The following is an 18,209-nucleotide window of genomic DNA, read 5'->3' on the forward strand; positions in this document are numbered from 1 at the left end:
CTTTTTCATTAGAAAAAATCTGTAATAGAAACCAGTGCCTCTTTGTAATTTTGAACAACTTTGATCGCTCCCTTCCTTAACATTAAATTTGTTTGGGAGAAAAGTTCTGTGAGATGAGCTGGAGACGGGCCTTTGGGAGGAGAATTCGGAGGAAGTTTTACAAACTTTAGAAGGTGACCTTTGGCCACAATGTCCAAGACTCATTTGTCTGTGGTTATAGCAGACCAGGTTGAGTAAAAACTGGAGATCCTTCCTCCAACTTGTGTAGGCATGAGCGTTAGAGCAGGTGGCAGGTGTCACTGCTTCCTAGACCTGTCATGTGCGCGGTAGGAGGACTTCCGTCTGTTCTGTATATATGATGTAGTCGGTTGTTGCCTGACGGATTGTTGTCCGAGAAGAGTAACGTTGGTTACCTTGATAGTACTGGTATTGTCTCGACTGGTTATAGCCTCCTCGACCAGAGTAGGATCCATGGCCTCTAGCGCCTCAAAAAGGCGGTTTCTGAAGAGTACCAAAAGATCTTGCTGTCTCAGTATATTTTTAATGGCGTGGAGGGCATCATCAATATGTTGGCCAAAGAGAGACTCGCCTTCAAAAAGCATGTCAATTATTTTCGTGTGAACTTCCTGACGAAATGAGTTGATTTCAACCAGCCCTGTCCCGCAGCACCGCAGCACCTGCCAGTTCTCGAAAACCTGCAGACTCAACATCCACAGCAGAATCGATAATCTCAGCTGAGGTTCGATCTCCCTCCTGGAGGATTTTGAGTGCTTCTGACTTGGAGAGTTCAGGTAACATCTCGATGAAGGGAGAGATATCTGACCACATCTGTCTATCATAGCAGCATAAGATGGCCAGCGCATTAGCTGCACAGACAGTGCGCAGTGGCCGCCATGGTCGAAGGTTTCTTCCCAAAGGAGTCTAGACGTCTCCCATCCGATCAGCGGGAGCATCAATGGAGAGGAGGGGTTCCTTGCTCGGCGTTGTGCTGCTTGGGAGATAATGGAATCTGCCTTATGCTGACCTATCAGACATGCTGGTGAATTATCCGCTGCCTTGTATTTCTTTTCGAGACGAGGGAGGACCGCAGGAATAGAGGCAGGAGTCTTCATGACTTTTAGTCCTTTCTGCCAAATCAAGTCAATAATTGGGATTGTTCTCACTGGTCTCCTCGGCTGGTCTTTAAAATCGTAAAGTAAACAATCATCCTTCTTGGTTTCCATAGGAAGGAGGAACCGTTGTGCTGCTCTCTCCATCAGCACATGCAAACCTCCTATGTCAACTGGAGGTGAGTCAACAGGAGAAGGAGACAGTTTGTATTCAATAGTTATCCCATTTCGTAAGTAGTGATCGGTCATCCAATTCTCCTTCTTCCCTTTCACCATCCGTGGTGTGAGCTTCCTGAGGGTGATGGGACACCGAATCCACGGGAGAGGCTGGTCTGGGCGACCTCAGCACTAATGAAGGTTGAGGAATGGGTGTTGGTGGGACAGAAGAAGCCAATTCAGACAGAGGAAAGCGGCGATAGTAGTCGTCCAACATGTGCTGCAAATTGTTTAAAAGAGATAGAGGCATTTGTGTAGTAGGGTTTGACTCTGGAGCTGAAGGAGCAGTCTCAGGGTAGTAGTTCTTGATCTTCATCATGAAATTTAATGAAGAGCTCTGAAGGGCTCCTAGCAGTACGAAATCTATCATTCTGATCAGACTTTTCCTCTTCGGCCCCATAATCCAATAATTGTTCGGGCCATGCAAGAGGAACTCTACTCGGGGAGGTGTGAACTGGAGAGAGGACCTCCCAAGAAAATCTGCGTCTTTGAAGCAAGGTAGGCGCTGCTGTCGACTGTGGCAATTATGTAGACTATCATAAATAACCTGGAGGATGCTGTGGCTGCAGACGAAGACCAAACCTGATGACCAGTGCATGAAGATAGTAGCGTCGACGAGGTGGTTGTCGACGAGGCAATCGCCGACAAGGTGGCCATCGACGAGGCAGTCGATGACGAGGATGTTCTATTCTTCGTCGACGAAGGGACGTCAATGGCAAACTCCAACGTCGTCGACGAGAAGGAAGTGACTGACGTGGTTGGTCTCACGGAGACAGACACCAGTTTCGACGGCGAGGACACCGACGACAATCATTTGAGGCTTTGGAGACTAGAAAGTTGCAGTTGACGTAGCGGCGACGGCAGGCTTTGTCGACGAAGACATCGTCGTCGAGGGACCCCGCTTCTGAGGTAAATCCGTCAGAAATGGGTTTGGAAGCCTGATATTTTGTAGTCTTTCTCGGGGGTGTAGAGGGCAGAGTTTTACCCTTACTAGGGAGGAGCCTTTTTAGATGTGCAAGGCAACTCAGCACTCTTAGAGGAGTGCTGTTTTATCAACACCTTAGCCCCAGGAGAAGTCAAATCCGTGTTGTTAGTCCTCTTAGAAGAAGCAGTCCTGACAGAGGAAACACTCCTCACATCAGATAAGGGGTTGACTTGGTCCTCAATATTCTGTAGCTACAGAAGTAGACGTCCCTCTCTGTCCCTCAAGGTCTTTTGAGGGAAAGTTCTGCAAATTATGTAGTCTCACCTGGTGGTCCAGATACAAGCAGTAAATGCACTTCTTGTGGGGGTCTTCAGAAAACAGCCGGAGCTTCCCAAAAACAGTAGAAGGAGACAGTTTGTATTCAATAGTTATCCCATTCCGTAAGTAGTGATCGGTCATCCAATTCTCCTTCTTCCCTTTCACCTCCGTGGTGTGAGCTTCCTGAGGGTGATGGGACACCGAATCCACCGGAGAGGCTGGTCTGGGCGACCTCAGCACAAGGTCTAAAGAGAGATTTCTTAGAAGACGACATCATAAAATGAAGTAATTCTTAAGAAATTTGATAAGTACTGAGCAGAGCTCAGGGAGACTCGCTTCACACGACGAGCAGTAGAAAATCTGAGAGCCTGAGACCATGGGGAGAACATTCTGGCGGGTGCTGTCACCTGATTGGCTGTAGTTTGGAATATATATAATGACTTGGACGAGTCATGAAAGTGTAAGATTTTTTCCTATTAACTTCTAGCTATTTTACATCCTGGTTCTAATTTACCAATTATATGGTTATTTTATGCATATTTATTGCTATTTTTATGTACCGTGGGACTCCCACTCAGACGATGGGGAGAGATTCAAGCATGTGAATCTATGAAAGATACCCGAATACTGGAGAACGTGTTGTCCTTATCTGGTTGCATAAAGGTTTCCAAGCTGAGAATTTATCTATCCTTCAAGTTCAAAGCAGCAACACAAATACCCACACAGAGATCAAAAGCAGCAGAGATAAAAGTAAAATGGACATTCCCCATCAAACCAGTCTGGTACATCTTCAACACAGGTTTAACGTTAGATTTTATTCTCCTGGCGATTACTAAAAACAATTACAAGAAAAATCAATGTTGTATTGCATGATTGCCCCCTACCACATTCTCAAAATTCACTCTGGTGCAACACACCCCCCCAATAGCTACTTGTATTTCACTTTACCTTATAGTCAAGAACTTCTGGTTTGGTGGCAAAGTGTCGAGTACAGTGCTGACACTTCAGCTTCACTACTGTGCGGGCAAAAGACACTTGCTGGGACTGTGCAGCCAATCTCTGCAATCCAGCGGCGGCCGAGCTGCTGACAGAAGTGCTGGAGACTACAGTGGGGGTCGTGTTCCCAGAGGTTACTTGTGTACCGGCAGGAATGCTGACAATTACTTGACCCTGGGACAGAGGCACGACTGAAGAGTTCATTGCTGCTGGCTTGTTAAACAAGTTCTGTGGGGCGGCATAGACATAAGAGCACTCAATGACAATTACTGGCAAGCAGCACAAATCACCCTAGCCTTGCAAAATAAAAGCATTCAAATTACCTGGAAAGCAACAACACAGGTGTAACTGCAAAAATTACGGATACTTCCATCTGACATTGCGAGGTGATATTGAGGTACTGCAGAAGTCTTGCAACTGTTACATTGAACCTGCACACCTTAAAAAGATGGAAAAGGTCAATAAATTATTTACAGTAACTTAAGATAACCCAAAACGTGACAGCACTGAAATGGAAGTTAAGGGCAGGAATAATTTTAGGTTGGTTTCTCCAGTGTAGACCTGAGCGTTTCTTATTTATGCTAGACTAAAATCTTGACAATGCTAGTCAGATATTCAATCATGTTGTGCTTAATAACTTAATGTTTCAGTAAGTGCTTTGCAAGTAAAACAGATAAAATCTTCTAGAATCCCAGCTTAGATAAGAAAAAAACAGCACAAAGCACATAAGGCTTTTACTATCACTTGCAAGTACAAAAATGTCTTCAAGGATGACTGGACGCTTATATCAAGTCATCATAACTACTGGCCTGGCAAAATAGAAGGTACAGCAATTACTTTCGATGTTCCATCACATTTCTCAGAGCATGATGAATAGAAGAAACAAGCTAATTCAATTTGAAGCTGTTCCCAAAGGAACCAATCTGTTTACACCTAAACACCTCCGCTCCTCACTTCAATTGTCTAACAAGTTATCTGACTCTAAATTACTTCATCAATATTTCTTCTTTCATGTGCATTTCTTGAAGAGCATTTCACAGATTGTATTTCAATTGAAAAAATTAATTTGCACAAGAGTTCCGAAATGCAGTAAAAATTAATTAGTGAAGCAACAAGTACTTGTGAGCAGTCGGTTCCATTGTTTATGACTCCTGACACTTGCAAAGGACATAATGACATAGAAACTCTGAATCCAGGGGATGAGTTAACGGGGAAGCAGCGAGGAAGAGACCATCGATAATAGGAAGCAGTGGGCATGTGGGAGGAGGAAAGCACAGCATAGGGAGGACGATGGATATGTTGGATAATGGAGGATATGCTGGGGTGACGGTAAGACAGCTGGACAATTGGCGGAAGGACAGGACAACAGTTGGCCAGATGACCACAGCAGTTGAACAGGAAGCTTGCCAGCTTACAGGATGGAAAAATAGTGGACTTCGTGTGGGGTAAGAGAAAAGAGGGCAGAAGAATGGACGAACAACCAGTGATATAACAAGGAAAAAGGGCAGAAAATGGTGCATGTAGTTGGGAGGAAAGGGGCAAAAGTGAGTAGGCAGGAAGCTTAGCAGTCAGTGCTGTGAATGGTGGGCAGGAGGAGAAAGGCACTGCCTACGTGAAAAAAGGGTGGGAGGAAGCAGGTCAGTAGGTGGGGCAGGATGACGAAGGGACCTTGGAAAGCAGGTGAGAAAATGGCAGGATGATGGCATGACACTGGGCAGGTGGTGTGATAAAATGGGGACATTTTGGACAGTTAGGTGCAGGACTAGTAGTATGTGACAATGGGGATGAAGGTGATGGGATAATGGAAGGTGGAATGGGGGTTGAATGGGCAGTTATTTGGTGGATGGAGCATAGATGCACGGTCAATGAGGGTTACAGGAGAACGGACAAGCCGATGACAGAAGGTTGAGCAGACGAGGCTAAGGATGATAGGTAGATAACAGGGAGCAGGAGGACAGACAGCGCATTTGAGGGAGTAGAAGGATAGGGTCAGAAGGATGGTCGTTCAGATGGCCGGTTGTTGTGAAAGGGAAGGAAGGACAGCTGATGCGAAGAGGGTGAGAAGACATATCATCGATTCAGAGGGGATATAAGAGGACAGACTGCCGGTTCGAGAAGAGACAAATGGATGGACATCTGAAGTGAGAGGACACAGGAAGACTGGGACGTCCAACCTACTGGGGGAAAGTATGAGCGATATGGCAGCGGATATCGGGACTACACAGGAGGACAACCCACCAACGATGCAGTTCCGGAGATGGATGGTCTCGCAGAGTGCCAGTCAATTAGGGGCAGCAGGACAGTCACTTGGGCTTCAGAAGATTAAAAGTTTACTTAATGGTGTTAAGGTAAAGATTTCCAATGCATACAACTACCTGAAGAGGTAACCATCTGAACTCTGTAGGCGGATAGACAGTTTACAGAACAGAAGAGCTCAGTCTTGCCCAAGCTGTTTGTATGCTCAATCATCTCAGCAGAGGACCTCAGGGACTTGCACAGCGCACAAGGTGTAATCTTTGCAGACTTCTGATATGAAAGAAAAACATTAAAGTGTATTTAATGGGCTTGGAAAGCAAATCCTACATTTTCTATACTAAGGAAGGCCTGACTACAGTACTAAATGATCAAATAATATAAGAAGGTAGATGCTGATCTTTCCACTTCTCCAGATACAGATTTTACATAAAGTTCACCTAAAATAGGTTTTAAGATCAAGGAAGCCTTCTGTTTCGCTCACAGAAATTATTTAAATGAAGTTTTAGTGTATAAAATTAAAATCTAAGGAAGTCAAATCAAATTTAAAGTACCCACAGAGAACATGTTTTTTTAGGTACAATAGCCTACACTCAACTAAACATTTTCACCAGAAACCTCTCAGTCAATCTTACCTGAAGCAAATTCTTTTCGAATATATATACATTGGACTCAACATACGAGTCTGAATAATGGAACTGTGCATGCCTGCCACCAAAGCGCCTGAGATAATGTGTACAAGAAGAAATTAGAATACATTTGTACAGAACGAAAGACGCTGTTGGGTTAGAGTAGGACAGAAGAATTTACGATCCCTCAGCTTAACAATAGAGTTGAATTTTGAGTATGTTTCTCACTAAGCATCAAACACAAGTTAAAAAAAATCTAATACTGATGGAGATTTATGGGACAGACTTCTCCAGCAGGCTGACTATCTTACACATTGGGGAGAAATTATTGCAATCATTTAATGCTGTAACATCACGACTCAGTAGTCCACAGAACTGCTTATTATCAGGATATTTCAGTAGACTACAGTTCCCTGCTGGATGAAAGTAATTGTTTGTGGAAATGAAGTAGCTGCAAACACACAGTACCTGCTTGTAAGCCGTGACACATGTTGAACTGCAGAACTTTTTCGACTGCCCTTCTATTTGAAGCATATGACACTGCCCAGAACCGCTGTAACAATAACCCCCACAGTTTTCACAGCAGTTCATTGTCAAGTTGTTTGCAGAACGGAACTTTGAGAAGCAAACATCGCTGCACAGTTTGTGTACCACATTCTGGTAGTTGACTTCATGTCGAATCTGAAGGAAGGTAAAGAAAGATTTTATTTCTGTCCTATATAAACTTCAAAACAATGAAGTCTGGAGCACAGTGGCTAAGAACACGACGCTAGTGATCACCTAGTGGGTTCCACATCTGCCAAATTGGGGAGCCAAATCGTCGATGTTCAAGCTTACAAAAAAATAATGTAGGGTTCAATAGTATTATCAACTGGTCCCAAGGCTTGATTATAATAGTTGATTTCCCTAGCAACGCCAACCATACTCAATTACTGAAATTAATTTGTTCACATGCCCAAGAGCAGTTTTCCCTCCAACACATCATGTCCTTCAAATTTAAGTAGTAATAGAGTTTTCCTGTAAGTTTATAATAAGCTATTTGAAATTCTAGCACTCAAGCGAACCAACACAAACTGAAGTTTATAAGCTCCATATATTAAAAATAAAACTCACAACTGCATTTTTCTGGCACATGCTGCACTTCGTTGAAATGCTGTTCGTATGAATGGTGACCACAGGTTTTCTTTTCAACTCATACGAAGAGAGACACGATTGACTGCAGAAATCCTTGCTAGAGCTGGTGTTGTCGAACTGGGCAGTGATGACATCTTTAGGATTTAAAATTTCTCTGAACAAAAAAAAAACATCATGAGAACGCACATTTGTATTTAGCCGAGTACAATAGGGCAAGACCAGTTTTAATTCGAAGTTAATCTGTGCAGAAGTACGCAGATTGAAGTGTTTTCTGCAGTCCAAAAATAATAAAGCGTCATCCTAGACAAATTTTAATTGAGCTAGAAAAATCTAAAACTTTGCATGATGAGATATGTAAATGTTTAGGGTTCGATAATTGTGTACTATTTTATGAACATTGGTATGTTTCATCTATCTCCTGATGGATTATATGTTCAAAAGCAGCAAAGAATTTACCAACAATATAAAGAAAATTAAGTATGATAAGTCACTTCTATTACACATGAAACTTCTGGGAGAAGAAAACAAGTTACTCACCTGTAACTTCAGTTATCCAGTATTGGTGTCTTTCATAGATTCACATGCCTGAATCATTCCCTGTCGCCGAGGCGGGAGTCCCACAGTAAATAAAATAGCAGTGCTAAAGGTAAATAACAGTAGTAGGCCCTCAGGAAAAGGCCGGAGGCCCAAATCCTAGTAGCTTATCTACATCAGTATGCTAAAAACACCAAAGTCTTTGTCCGAACCAATCAGCTAGCAGCAGCTTCTAGAACCGTCTCTGCAGAGCCAGTTCTCCTCAGATTTTCATTAGCACAAGTGGGAAATGAGTATCCCAAATAAAGAACTGACTCTCCAGGGAGGAGGGTGGGTGCATGCGAATCGATAAAACACACCAATACTAAATAACTAAAGTTACAGGTAAGTAACTTGTTTTCTTATCCAGTATTGGGGTACCTTTCATAGATTCACATGCCGGAATCAGAATAGTAAGCAGTATGCCAGGTAGGAGTCAGTTGCGGATGGTGGGAGACTTGTACTGCTAAACTCCCAGATACAGTATTATGAACAACCAACTAGAGTAAGGCAACTGAACTTTTCAGAATTAAAACATGATCAGAAATTCAAATGAACATTCATAGAGTAGCAAAAAACATGGATATCTAACATCACGTACATCCATTTGCTAACATCAAAACTTGCATATATATATATATATACGTGATCAAGGGCTTACGGGCTTGAAACGCGTTGTGTTTGGGTCACTGAAATAAAATATTGCCCACTTGAAAAAGCTCCGGAGGTCTGCGTCTCTTTCCTCGCCTGACTGCCGCTGGGAGAACTCAGGAAGTGGTTTGAGGGTTTCCAGATATATATATATATATACACCTTAAAATACATTATTTCTATATATCAATATGTAAATAGAATTTTCTGTATAGATACCAAATTAAAGAACACAGGTTACCTGGAGTCGTTCTTAAAGAAATAGGTGTCGTAAGACAGCCTGACCAACTGCTGCATCTTCTTGGCTTGTTGACTGCAGGCAGTAATGTCTCGTGAACGTGTGGACATTTCTCCATGTCGCAGCACGGCCGATATTTTCTAGTGTCAACTCAACGTTGCCGCTACTGTACGCAGGCACTTTGTGAATATTCTTGTAGCCGATTTGAGCCCAAACGGGAGCACTTTGAACTGATATTGGGTGCCAGCCAGAGTGAATCGGAGATACTTCCGATGTTTCGGATGAATTGGGATGTAGAAGTATGTATCTTCTATGTCTAGGGAAGCCATAAAATCTCCCTCGTTCAGGCAGCTCAGAATCTCCGACAGGGTGATCATACGAAAACCCTGTTTTTTGAGGAACCTGTTTAGGTTGTGAAGGTCCAGAATTGGTCGCCATTCCCCGGATTTCTTTTTGCTGAGGAAAAAACAGGAGTAGAACCCTTTGTGTTTCTGAAGAACCTTTTCTATAGCGTTCTTGAGAAACATTGAATAAGTTTCCTTGAACAATAAGTGAAGACGAGGGGGAGGGGGTCCCTTGGGCGGAGTTGTTGGCGGCTTGGTGACAAATTCTAGGGTGTGCCCATGCTTGACAAGGTCTAACACAGCGGTCGGAGGTAATTTTTTGCCACTGATCTAGGTAGAAAGAAATTTTCGCACCCACAGGGAGGGAAGGAAATGTGATTGGCGCCCGACTGAACTCACTTGTTTCAATGAGAGTCTCGCCCTTGATTGTTGGAGCGTTCTTGGCCTCCTTGGCGAGAGAAACCAGCCGTATTAGATTGGTGGTACGATGACTGATAATTTTGCCGATATTGGGGCTGATATTGTCTGCTTTGCTGATGGTAAGCTCCTCTAGAGGAATATCCACGCCCTCTAGCACCTCTGAATGTTTCCAGTTTATACTGTAAGGAACCCAAAGATCTTGCAGTTTCAGGATCTGTCTTGATTGCTTGGAGGGCTTCATCAATATGTTTGCCAAACAAAGATCCGCCATTGTAGGCCATGTCTAATATTTTGGTTTGGACTTCTGGTCTGAAGGTGGTAGCCTTTAACCAACCTTGGCGCCTGAGAACTGCAGCACCAGCCAATTGCCTGAAATTGGTATTGACTATATCCAGAGCGCAGTCGATGGTTTCTGAGGCTGCGTGATCTCCTTCCAACAAGATCTTTCTAGCCTCCTGCCGCTTGTCCTCTGGGATAAGGTCAATCAGACCAGCCATGTCCGACCACATTTGGCGATCATAACGTCCTATGATCGCCAACGAATTTGCTGCCCTGATGGAGGCGGCAGCCATGGTTGAGAACTTTTTACCAATTAGGTCAAACAACATCCCTCTTTGTCCGGTGGTGTAGTGATAGGTGTGGCCAGATTTTTAGACCTATGTTGTGCGGCCTGTGAGATGACCGAATCCCGCCTGGGGTGTCCAATGAGGCAGGATGGGCTGTCAATCAGAGCACTGTACTTTTTATCAATTCGTGGCAGCACTACAGGCACGGATGCAGGATGCTTCATAATCTTGATGCCCTGCGTCCGGATGTAATCTATTATCGGAATTGCTCTGGTAACTTTCCTAGCTTCCTCTTTGAAATCGTAGAGGAAACAATCAGTTTGTTCCACAGTCACTGGAAGCTGAAACCTAGTAGCAGCTCGCTGCATGAGGTTATGAAATCCACCTATATCTTCTGGAGGTGACTCCGATGGTTGTGGAGTTGGTGGAGTCGGCATGGGAACAACATACGAATCCCACGGATCCAAGTGAGGATTCTCTGGCAGCTCACCTTCAACTTCATCCGAACTAGTGTCCGGAGTTCGAGCAAGCTGGACAGGCTGAGGCAGTTGAGGAGGTTCTGCACCTGGAGACATTGGTGCAGGGGCCGCCGGTTGAGGTATAGGATCTGGCACTACCACAGGATGGGGTGGTGGAATGACTTGCTGTGGTGGTAAGCGCTGCCTGTAGTCAGCTAGCATGATCTGCAAGTCCTGAATGAGGAGGCAGATGGCTGGTCTCTGAAGACCGAGAACGCCTCTGGTATCCTGTGTGGTGAGGAACAAAAATATCCTCCTGGTGGTAGTGTTCCGTGTAGTCATCTTCCTCATCTTCTTAACATTTAATGTTCAGCTACGAAGGACGACGAGCTATTCCAAAATATCCTTCATCGTCATCGTCCTCATAGTCATCATCCTCCTCTTGGACATGTGTCGAGGAGGTAAGATGGAGTAAGTGGTGAGACATACGAACAGTCTTGTCTCTGGAAAGATGCAACTTTTCGAAGAGATAGGCGTTGAGAAAGTTTGCACCGGCACCAAAGACTTAGCAGAAAGCGGTTCTACTCCTGTAGATGGTATGGTCGATGATGAGGGTAAGGAAGATACATTCACCGTTGATTAACTTTTCATCTTATTCGTCGGGATCATCGTCGACGAGGCAGATGTCGCCGGATGCATCGTCGACGGACTCGACATTGACGCAGCTATCGTCGACGGAGTCAACGTCGACGGGACAATTGTCGACTGACTCGACGTAGACGGGGCACTCGTCGGCGGACTTGACTTCTTCGTCGACGGGACACTCGTAGACGGCACAATGAATTTCTTAGTCGACGACGGAAGCTTTGTCAACGGTAACTTAGTTGACGAGTGCTTAGACAGCTTAGTCGATGAAGCTTTCATCGACGGATCATCGACAACTGTTTTCTTAGAGACTATGGAAATCCTCGTCGACAGGATAGGAGATGTAATAGAAGTGGTAGAAATTGTCGCCGTCGGCGATGGAGCTGAAGATGTGACAGATAGTCGGCAAAGGTAAAGCTGAAGAGACAGAATAGCTTTGTGATAGCAGCTTATAATTTCCAGTTAAAGAGCAATGAGCTCACATGATAAAAATTAAAATTAAATTGCTAAATACAAGCAACCAATATGATTAGATTTCTAAAATGACTATAACTAAAGGCAACAGCGATACAATAGTATCCCAACATCAATACTAAGGTGGCCTGTGCTTTCAGCAGCGACTTAAGATTACAATACATTTTCCACTGACAAAACTAAATTGCCGCGTGCTGACAATAACCTAGTTACTAATACATTTTAAAACTGATCTGTACATTATAGCACCATACTCAAATCTTTAAAATCATTGGGTCGATCATAGCTACAAAAGTTACCAAACATTAAAATATCGCAAGGTTTTAGAATAATTTAAAAGTACCTTAAAATTGCCCACATACTCCCTAAAAACAATAAAATCGTTACTTCGCTCCCAGCAAATTTATCCATTACTTTAGGAATCAGCCTTACATAATTTCTTTTCAGCTTTAAAGATAAATTGTACAAATTGCTGTGTATTATACACATTGATGCCACTTAAGCAGGATATTAATGCAGATCTGCAAGTTCTAACTCCTAATTCTTTAAAGATAGGTTTTAAAATTAACTTCCTTTCCAGACACAATTTTGAACATAGTGTAAAAATGTGCAGCAACGTTTCCTCAAACAACCCGCACAGCCTACAGACGTTTGATGACCATTTATATTCGTTCCATCTTTGGTTGGATAAATGCCGAACCTTAAGAGCATACATTTCTATTTAAACAAGGGTTTTAAATGAAAAGGTAAATATGGTTGAGCATACAATTTCTCAAAAGAATTTGCTATAGTCCAGAAGTGGGTTCTTTTTCTTAGTTAATCTTAGACTCCTTGAGAGCTGAAGCTTCCGCAGAAGGACCAGAAGTGGAGTGTGAGGATTTAATATGTTTCCTCCCCTCACTTGACGAACTGTCCTGAGATCTTGCTCTCTTGCTGGAGGTAGAAGCTCTATCATCCTCTTCGGTTGAAGACTTGATCCACAGCAGGACTCTAGCCTCCCTATCCCTTAGAGTTTTTGAAGGGAAGGTTCGGCATATCTTACAATCTTTAGCCTCATGCTTGGGGCAGAGGCAATAGATCCAGTCCTTATGTTTATCATCAACATGGACTCTTTTTGTCACATGTCCTGCAAGGTTTGAATAAGGCCTTCTTGTCAGACATCATGAAGGAAAAAAAACTGAGTAGCACTCCGGGAGACTCCCTTCCACACGACGTGCGGTGAAAATCTGAGGAGAACTGGCTCTGCAGAGAGGGTTCTAGAAGGTGCTGCTAGCTGATTGGTTGGGACAAAGACTTTCTTTTTAACATAATGATGTAGATAGGCTACTAGTGTGAGAAGTTGGCCTGATATACAATGTTCACTATTCTAGTGAGCACTTTGTATCAGTCCAAACAACCCTTATTGATGATTGGTTGTAAGTCAACCTTATGGACCAGCTATCCTAGTAGCGTGGATACGAGCAGTCTTCGGGCTAAACTCTAGAGGGCGTGTTAAGCCAGCTGTTATACCATCACATATACCCCTTGAACACCAAGTGAAAGGACACCACACAAGTGTTATGAAAATAAACAGTGTATTTATTTAAGTCACAACAGCCCTGTACCCTTGATGAGGACAGGGTACTAAGCACACAACAAAACTCTTACGATAATACTTTAAGTTGCACAATTTACACAAATGCCCGAGGGGCACGGAAAACCATATACTATGGAAGTGGAATGCGAGATTACTAGCAGGTAAGTACTGGACTAATAGGCTTTGGAATCGCTAGGACTACGTTACTGAGCCTTCAGAGTATTGGTAGGCGCCCGAGGGGACTCGGGTGCAGAGTGTGCACTCTCACGCGGGATGCGGGACAAAGTCTATAAGAGCTAGTAAAGGCAAAGTTGGTGTTCTCGGGCGAACCCGATAAGGTAGATCGAAAAGGACAGTGAATCCTGACCCTTGGATAGTGAGGCTATGCTGGGGCACCGAGATGCCGAAGTTACCTAGCCCAGGGGCTGCAGCTGCATAGGTCTCAAAAGACGTCGGGAATCCTCGTAGACGAACCAGGAGCCTTAAGAAAGAAGTTGCTGGCAGGCGACCAGTGAAGATTGTTCGAGTGATCCAAGCCTGGATCGAAGATGGATGACACCTGAAAGCAGAGGGGACCAAGTTCGTGACCACTAGCCAGTAGTCAGATGGCACCAGGAGGGCACCGGATGGTAGTCACCTCGACCAGGTGAGTGGGCGACGCTGGGCTCTGCAGTCTCACGGACCAGGAGGCGTTGTCGGCGACCAGGATGGAGGTGCTAGCTGTCCCACGATAGATGATGCTGTCGACGTCGCTGGACCCAGGATTGGGGCAACAAGTCTTGGCAAATTCAAGCCCACGCGGTGGACCTAAAATGGCGTCTGGAGTGGACCAGGAGGGTCCGGGGTGCTCCTCTTTTGGAAGGGAGCAAGGGCCAGTCTGGAGCAACCAGACCAGCAGCGGTGATGTCGTCGGGCGTCGTTAGGAAGGCCACAAGCCAGCGGGCTAGTAGCCAAACAACGCGGTGAGCAGCCAAAAAGCAGAAGGGCCCCACGTAGATCGTGGAGATGCTGGGGGGCTGGACTTCGGTGCTGGAGCTGCTCAGGGTCGGGGCTTCTCGGACCCCAAAGCACTCACCAGAGGATCCCTCGGCGGTCGTGCTGGATAGAAGTCGTGCAGTTCTGATGATGGCCGGTCCCTCGAGGTCTCGTCGCACCTACGGTTCTCAGCTTAGCTGTAGAGGTAGGTAGAGGTCAGAGGTGCCAGGGAAGCCGGGTCTCGTCGTGCTGGTCGGTCGGATTCCTGAGGAAGGACGTGCAGCAAACCGCAGAGTTCTTAGATGGTGCCTGCGGATGCAGGGTGACTACTCCTTAGTCACAAGGGAGAATCTTGAGAAGAGTCGAGAGTTCCTTTCGTGGAAAGTAGTTTCTTGATTCAAAGATGATCTAATTTGGAAGGGTGCCCGCTCCTGCCTTTATCCTAAAGAAAGGGGTGGGTACGCGACTAGGTCCTGCCCTAGGGGTGGGACCAAGAAGGGGGGTGGTTACACCCCTCTCCCATGCCGGACTTCCCTAGGCCAGGGGCTGGTGTGCCCCTGGAACTGGTTCTAGCCGGCAGATGCGTAGTGAGCACCGGGGTGCCACTCTGCAGTCACCTTCCTTTAAAGCCCTGCCTACCCAGGATACACAAAACCCTGTCTGGGATGGTGCTAGCACCGCCCCTGACAGGAAACCCTTTGTCCAAGCTCTCCTCGCTCGAAAGACTCCCAGCAGCAGGAGGTCAGACTCGTGTCTGTGGTGGCAGCATCCATTTTGTGGAGCTGAGGCTTTAGTTAACTTTAACCGGGGTTCACAGTTACATACATGTCGTGTCCCTCTAGAAGGGTGGAATGCTAACCCCGTCGCCAGAATTGGCGAGGGGTTAGTATTTCAATTCGTATGACACCTTACTCGACATGTTTTGATAAAGCAATACCAGAGATAGCATTTAACCGCAAGGATTATAATGCACTTAAGAGTATATGGTATGCGTTATCATGGAACAGCTATTAGGACTTGGTTCCACAAGCTGCAAAAGGGCTCAGCTCATGCCAGAGCACCATCTCACACGATTCCAAGCACTCTGCCTTCAGGATTGTCAAGGCCTGCCATAGGAGTGACTGATAGGAATCTATGTGTCCATTTTTAGGGTTAGATATAGGTATACTATATCTAAAGCAAAGGGTGAGTACACCACCTTGCCCCAGCTGTCGTGCAGCCAGTTGTGTCAGATTTAGATGGCCATCCAGGGGTGGCATAATACATGCTTCAGCCCCTGGTAGGCCCTGGGTACACCTATGCCCTGAGTTACAGGGTCTGATAAGGTGGCCCAGTACCAATTGGAGAATGCACCTAAAGTACACATGTCAATTTAGTGAGAGAACAGCTAGGCTGTGGGTCTGATTGGCAGGCCCACAGCCAGAGAAAGTCGTAAACCAGTGAAACAAAAGCAAAAAATCTGGGTGATCATAGGATTGCAGACCCTACTCTCCTACAACTAGGATTTGGGCCTCTGGCCTTTTCCTTAGGGCCTACTACTGTTATTTACAGTTACCACTGCTATTTTATTTACTGTGGGACTCCCGCCTCGGCGATGGGGACTGATTCATGAACCCCACTCTTTCAAAAGAGAAAAATTGTTGGCACAATCGTTCTCAGGTAATGCGGTGAGAATCTGGAACTCGCTTTCTCCTTCGCTCCGTGCCATCACCTCCGTCCAGATCTTCAAAGCGGACCTCAAATCTCTTTTATTCCAAAGACACTTTCAGAACTAATTCCCTCCTAAACAGACCCCGCCAGGAAGTTCTTTAGTCATTGTAAATTTGTTACATATGTTTATATTTTTGTTTGTACATCCTGTGCTTGCTGCGTTTGAAATTGTGTTCCTTTTGCCTGCGTTGCTTTGATTCTATGGCCCGCTATTGTTCGCCAGGAAGTTCTTTAGGCATTGTAAAATTTGTCATATTTATTCTTACTTTTGCTTGTATAGTATATTCATGCTGTGCTTGATTGTGTGCCTTTTGCCTGCGTTGCTTCGACGGCATGCTATTTTTGTTTGTTCTATTCCTGCAGCAGTTCTCTCATGCAACGTAACTGATTCTATTGTACAGTGCTCTGACACCTTCAGGTAAAGTCTGCGCTTTATAAAAATGCATTAAATAAATAAAATAAAAAAATGTCAATCTATGAAAGATACCCCAATACTGGATAATAAAAAAAAACCTAAAGACGCTCTACATTTAGAAAAACATCAAGTGGAAATAAAGAAAATATTTCTTGCATGTAACTCCACTTGTAGTGCAGTAGGTTAATATTTAGATCCCCTTCTCAAAGAGTGACAAGCATTGGTAATTTATCGGTTTCGTCTATGTAATGAATAAAGAGCTGTTTTTATCAATCATCGTCCGGGAGAAGGAAAGAGCTCCCTGACAGATAACAAGGAATATGGGAGGATGAGGCGCAGCAGGCAGAGCTGCTGAGACGAGAGCTGGTGACCTTTATGAAATTATAGTTCCACCAAGCTGAGTATTTTGGCAACGGGAAACTGATGAGAAGCAGCCAAGGAACAAGCATTGGAAAATGCAGGAAAATATGCTACCAATAGAAATGGAGCAAAGGTAAGTGGCACGCACAAGAACTAACGAGAAGCCAGGAAAGAGAGGAGGCGAGACGCAAGTCCCTTTTAAGTTTATATGAAAAACATTACATTTCTCAAGAACAGCACAAACGCAGTGCAGGCGAAACGTAAAAAAGGGGCGACCACTTTGGGTAAATAGAGGGGGACCTTTATGAATGAGTCCTCAGAGTTTGGAGTAAACAGACTCTTCGGAGGTGGGAGAAATGGAGCCATACGTAAGGTGCCCCATGTAACCTAGTGAGGAGTACTATAGATGTGCTCAATAAGGACTTGGGAGTACTCAGGGATGGAGCACCCTTTTAAGTAGTTTCCAAAGGATTTTAAAAGCAGGCGAAATTGTCAATTTTGGTGGTATGCAGGAACTGCTGTTAGACGTACATGTAGAGAGGTTCAGTCTGCTTTTTTATATATGCATCAGGTAACAGACTGTTGGACTGTTAGGAGCTAGATGGTTGATATTTTGAACAACACTTTCACAAAATATTTCCAGTTACCTTCATAGCATGCTAGCATAGAATTTGTAGCTTCTTAAATAATTTCCATACATTCTTAAAGTACATGCAGGGACATACATTTCAAGACCGAGGGGCCAAATTTGCATTCAGGTGTAACAGCTGACATCGGCTGTTGACTGAACAAGTATGGATGCAAGACAGATTCTTGTGTGGCTCTATGAAAGATGGGGCAGTACAAAGATTGGGGGGGGGGGGCCCTCTGGGTGTGATCAGAAAAACTTCACTGGTGTAATGCACATTTTGCACATTACCTAAGGGATAAATGGAAAAGTAAGCAAATGTCCCTGACCAATTTATCCATGAGCATTCCTGGGTGTGAATAGCTATAAGCCACATTTTGCATGTGGTTCACTGGCAAACAGATCTATTGTATGAGTTCCCAAACAATGAAAGAGTCAGATAAGAACTTGGCAGGCAATTTTCCAATCACAAGTCGGCAGATTGCTCTTGCTCAGGAGATCAGCCAAGTAGTTGTCCACTGCCAGCACATGCTCTACTAGTGGTATGAGTGACTAATACAAGAACGCTGGAGCCATGCGGATTAACAATGGCGAAC

At 44.6% G+C, this 18,209-nt stretch overlaps 1 protein-coding gene across 9 annotated transcripts in view; it reads right to left on the reverse strand.

Moving 5' to 3' along the window:
- The window catches only part of ZMYM4 (zinc finger MYM-type containing 4), a 1,284,131-nt gene that overhangs the window by 720,504 nt on the left and 545,418 nt on the right, over positions 1 to 18,209 (reverse strand). For 6 of the 9 annotated variants that reach the window (XM_086956525.1, XM_086956517.1, XM_086956523.1 and 3 more), the window contains 5 exons: positions 7,560 to 7,734; positions 6,915 to 7,127; positions 5,937 to 6,090; positions 3,888 to 4,003; positions 3,517 to 3,792 (listed from right to left, as the gene is read on the reverse strand). In XM_086956525.1, coding sequence (XP_086812651.1) covers positions 3,517 to 3,792; positions 3,888 to 4,003; positions 5,937 to 6,090; positions 6,915 to 7,127; positions 7,560 to 7,734 — 934 coding nt within the window. The remainder of the gene's footprint in view (positions 1 to 3,516; positions 3,793 to 3,887; positions 4,004 to 5,936; positions 6,091 to 6,914; positions 7,128 to 7,559; positions 7,735 to 18,209) is intronic. The other 3 variants (XM_086956522.1, XM_086956524.1, XM_086956526.1) reach the window with 1 other exon arrangement.

This window comes from Lissotriton vulgaris, chromosome 2_1, assembly GCF_964263255.1.
Source record: "Lissotriton vulgaris chromosome 2_1, aLisVul1.2, whole genome shotgun sequence".
Taxonomy (NCBI): domain Eukaryota; kingdom Metazoa; phylum Chordata; class Amphibia; order Caudata; family Salamandridae; genus Lissotriton; species Lissotriton vulgaris.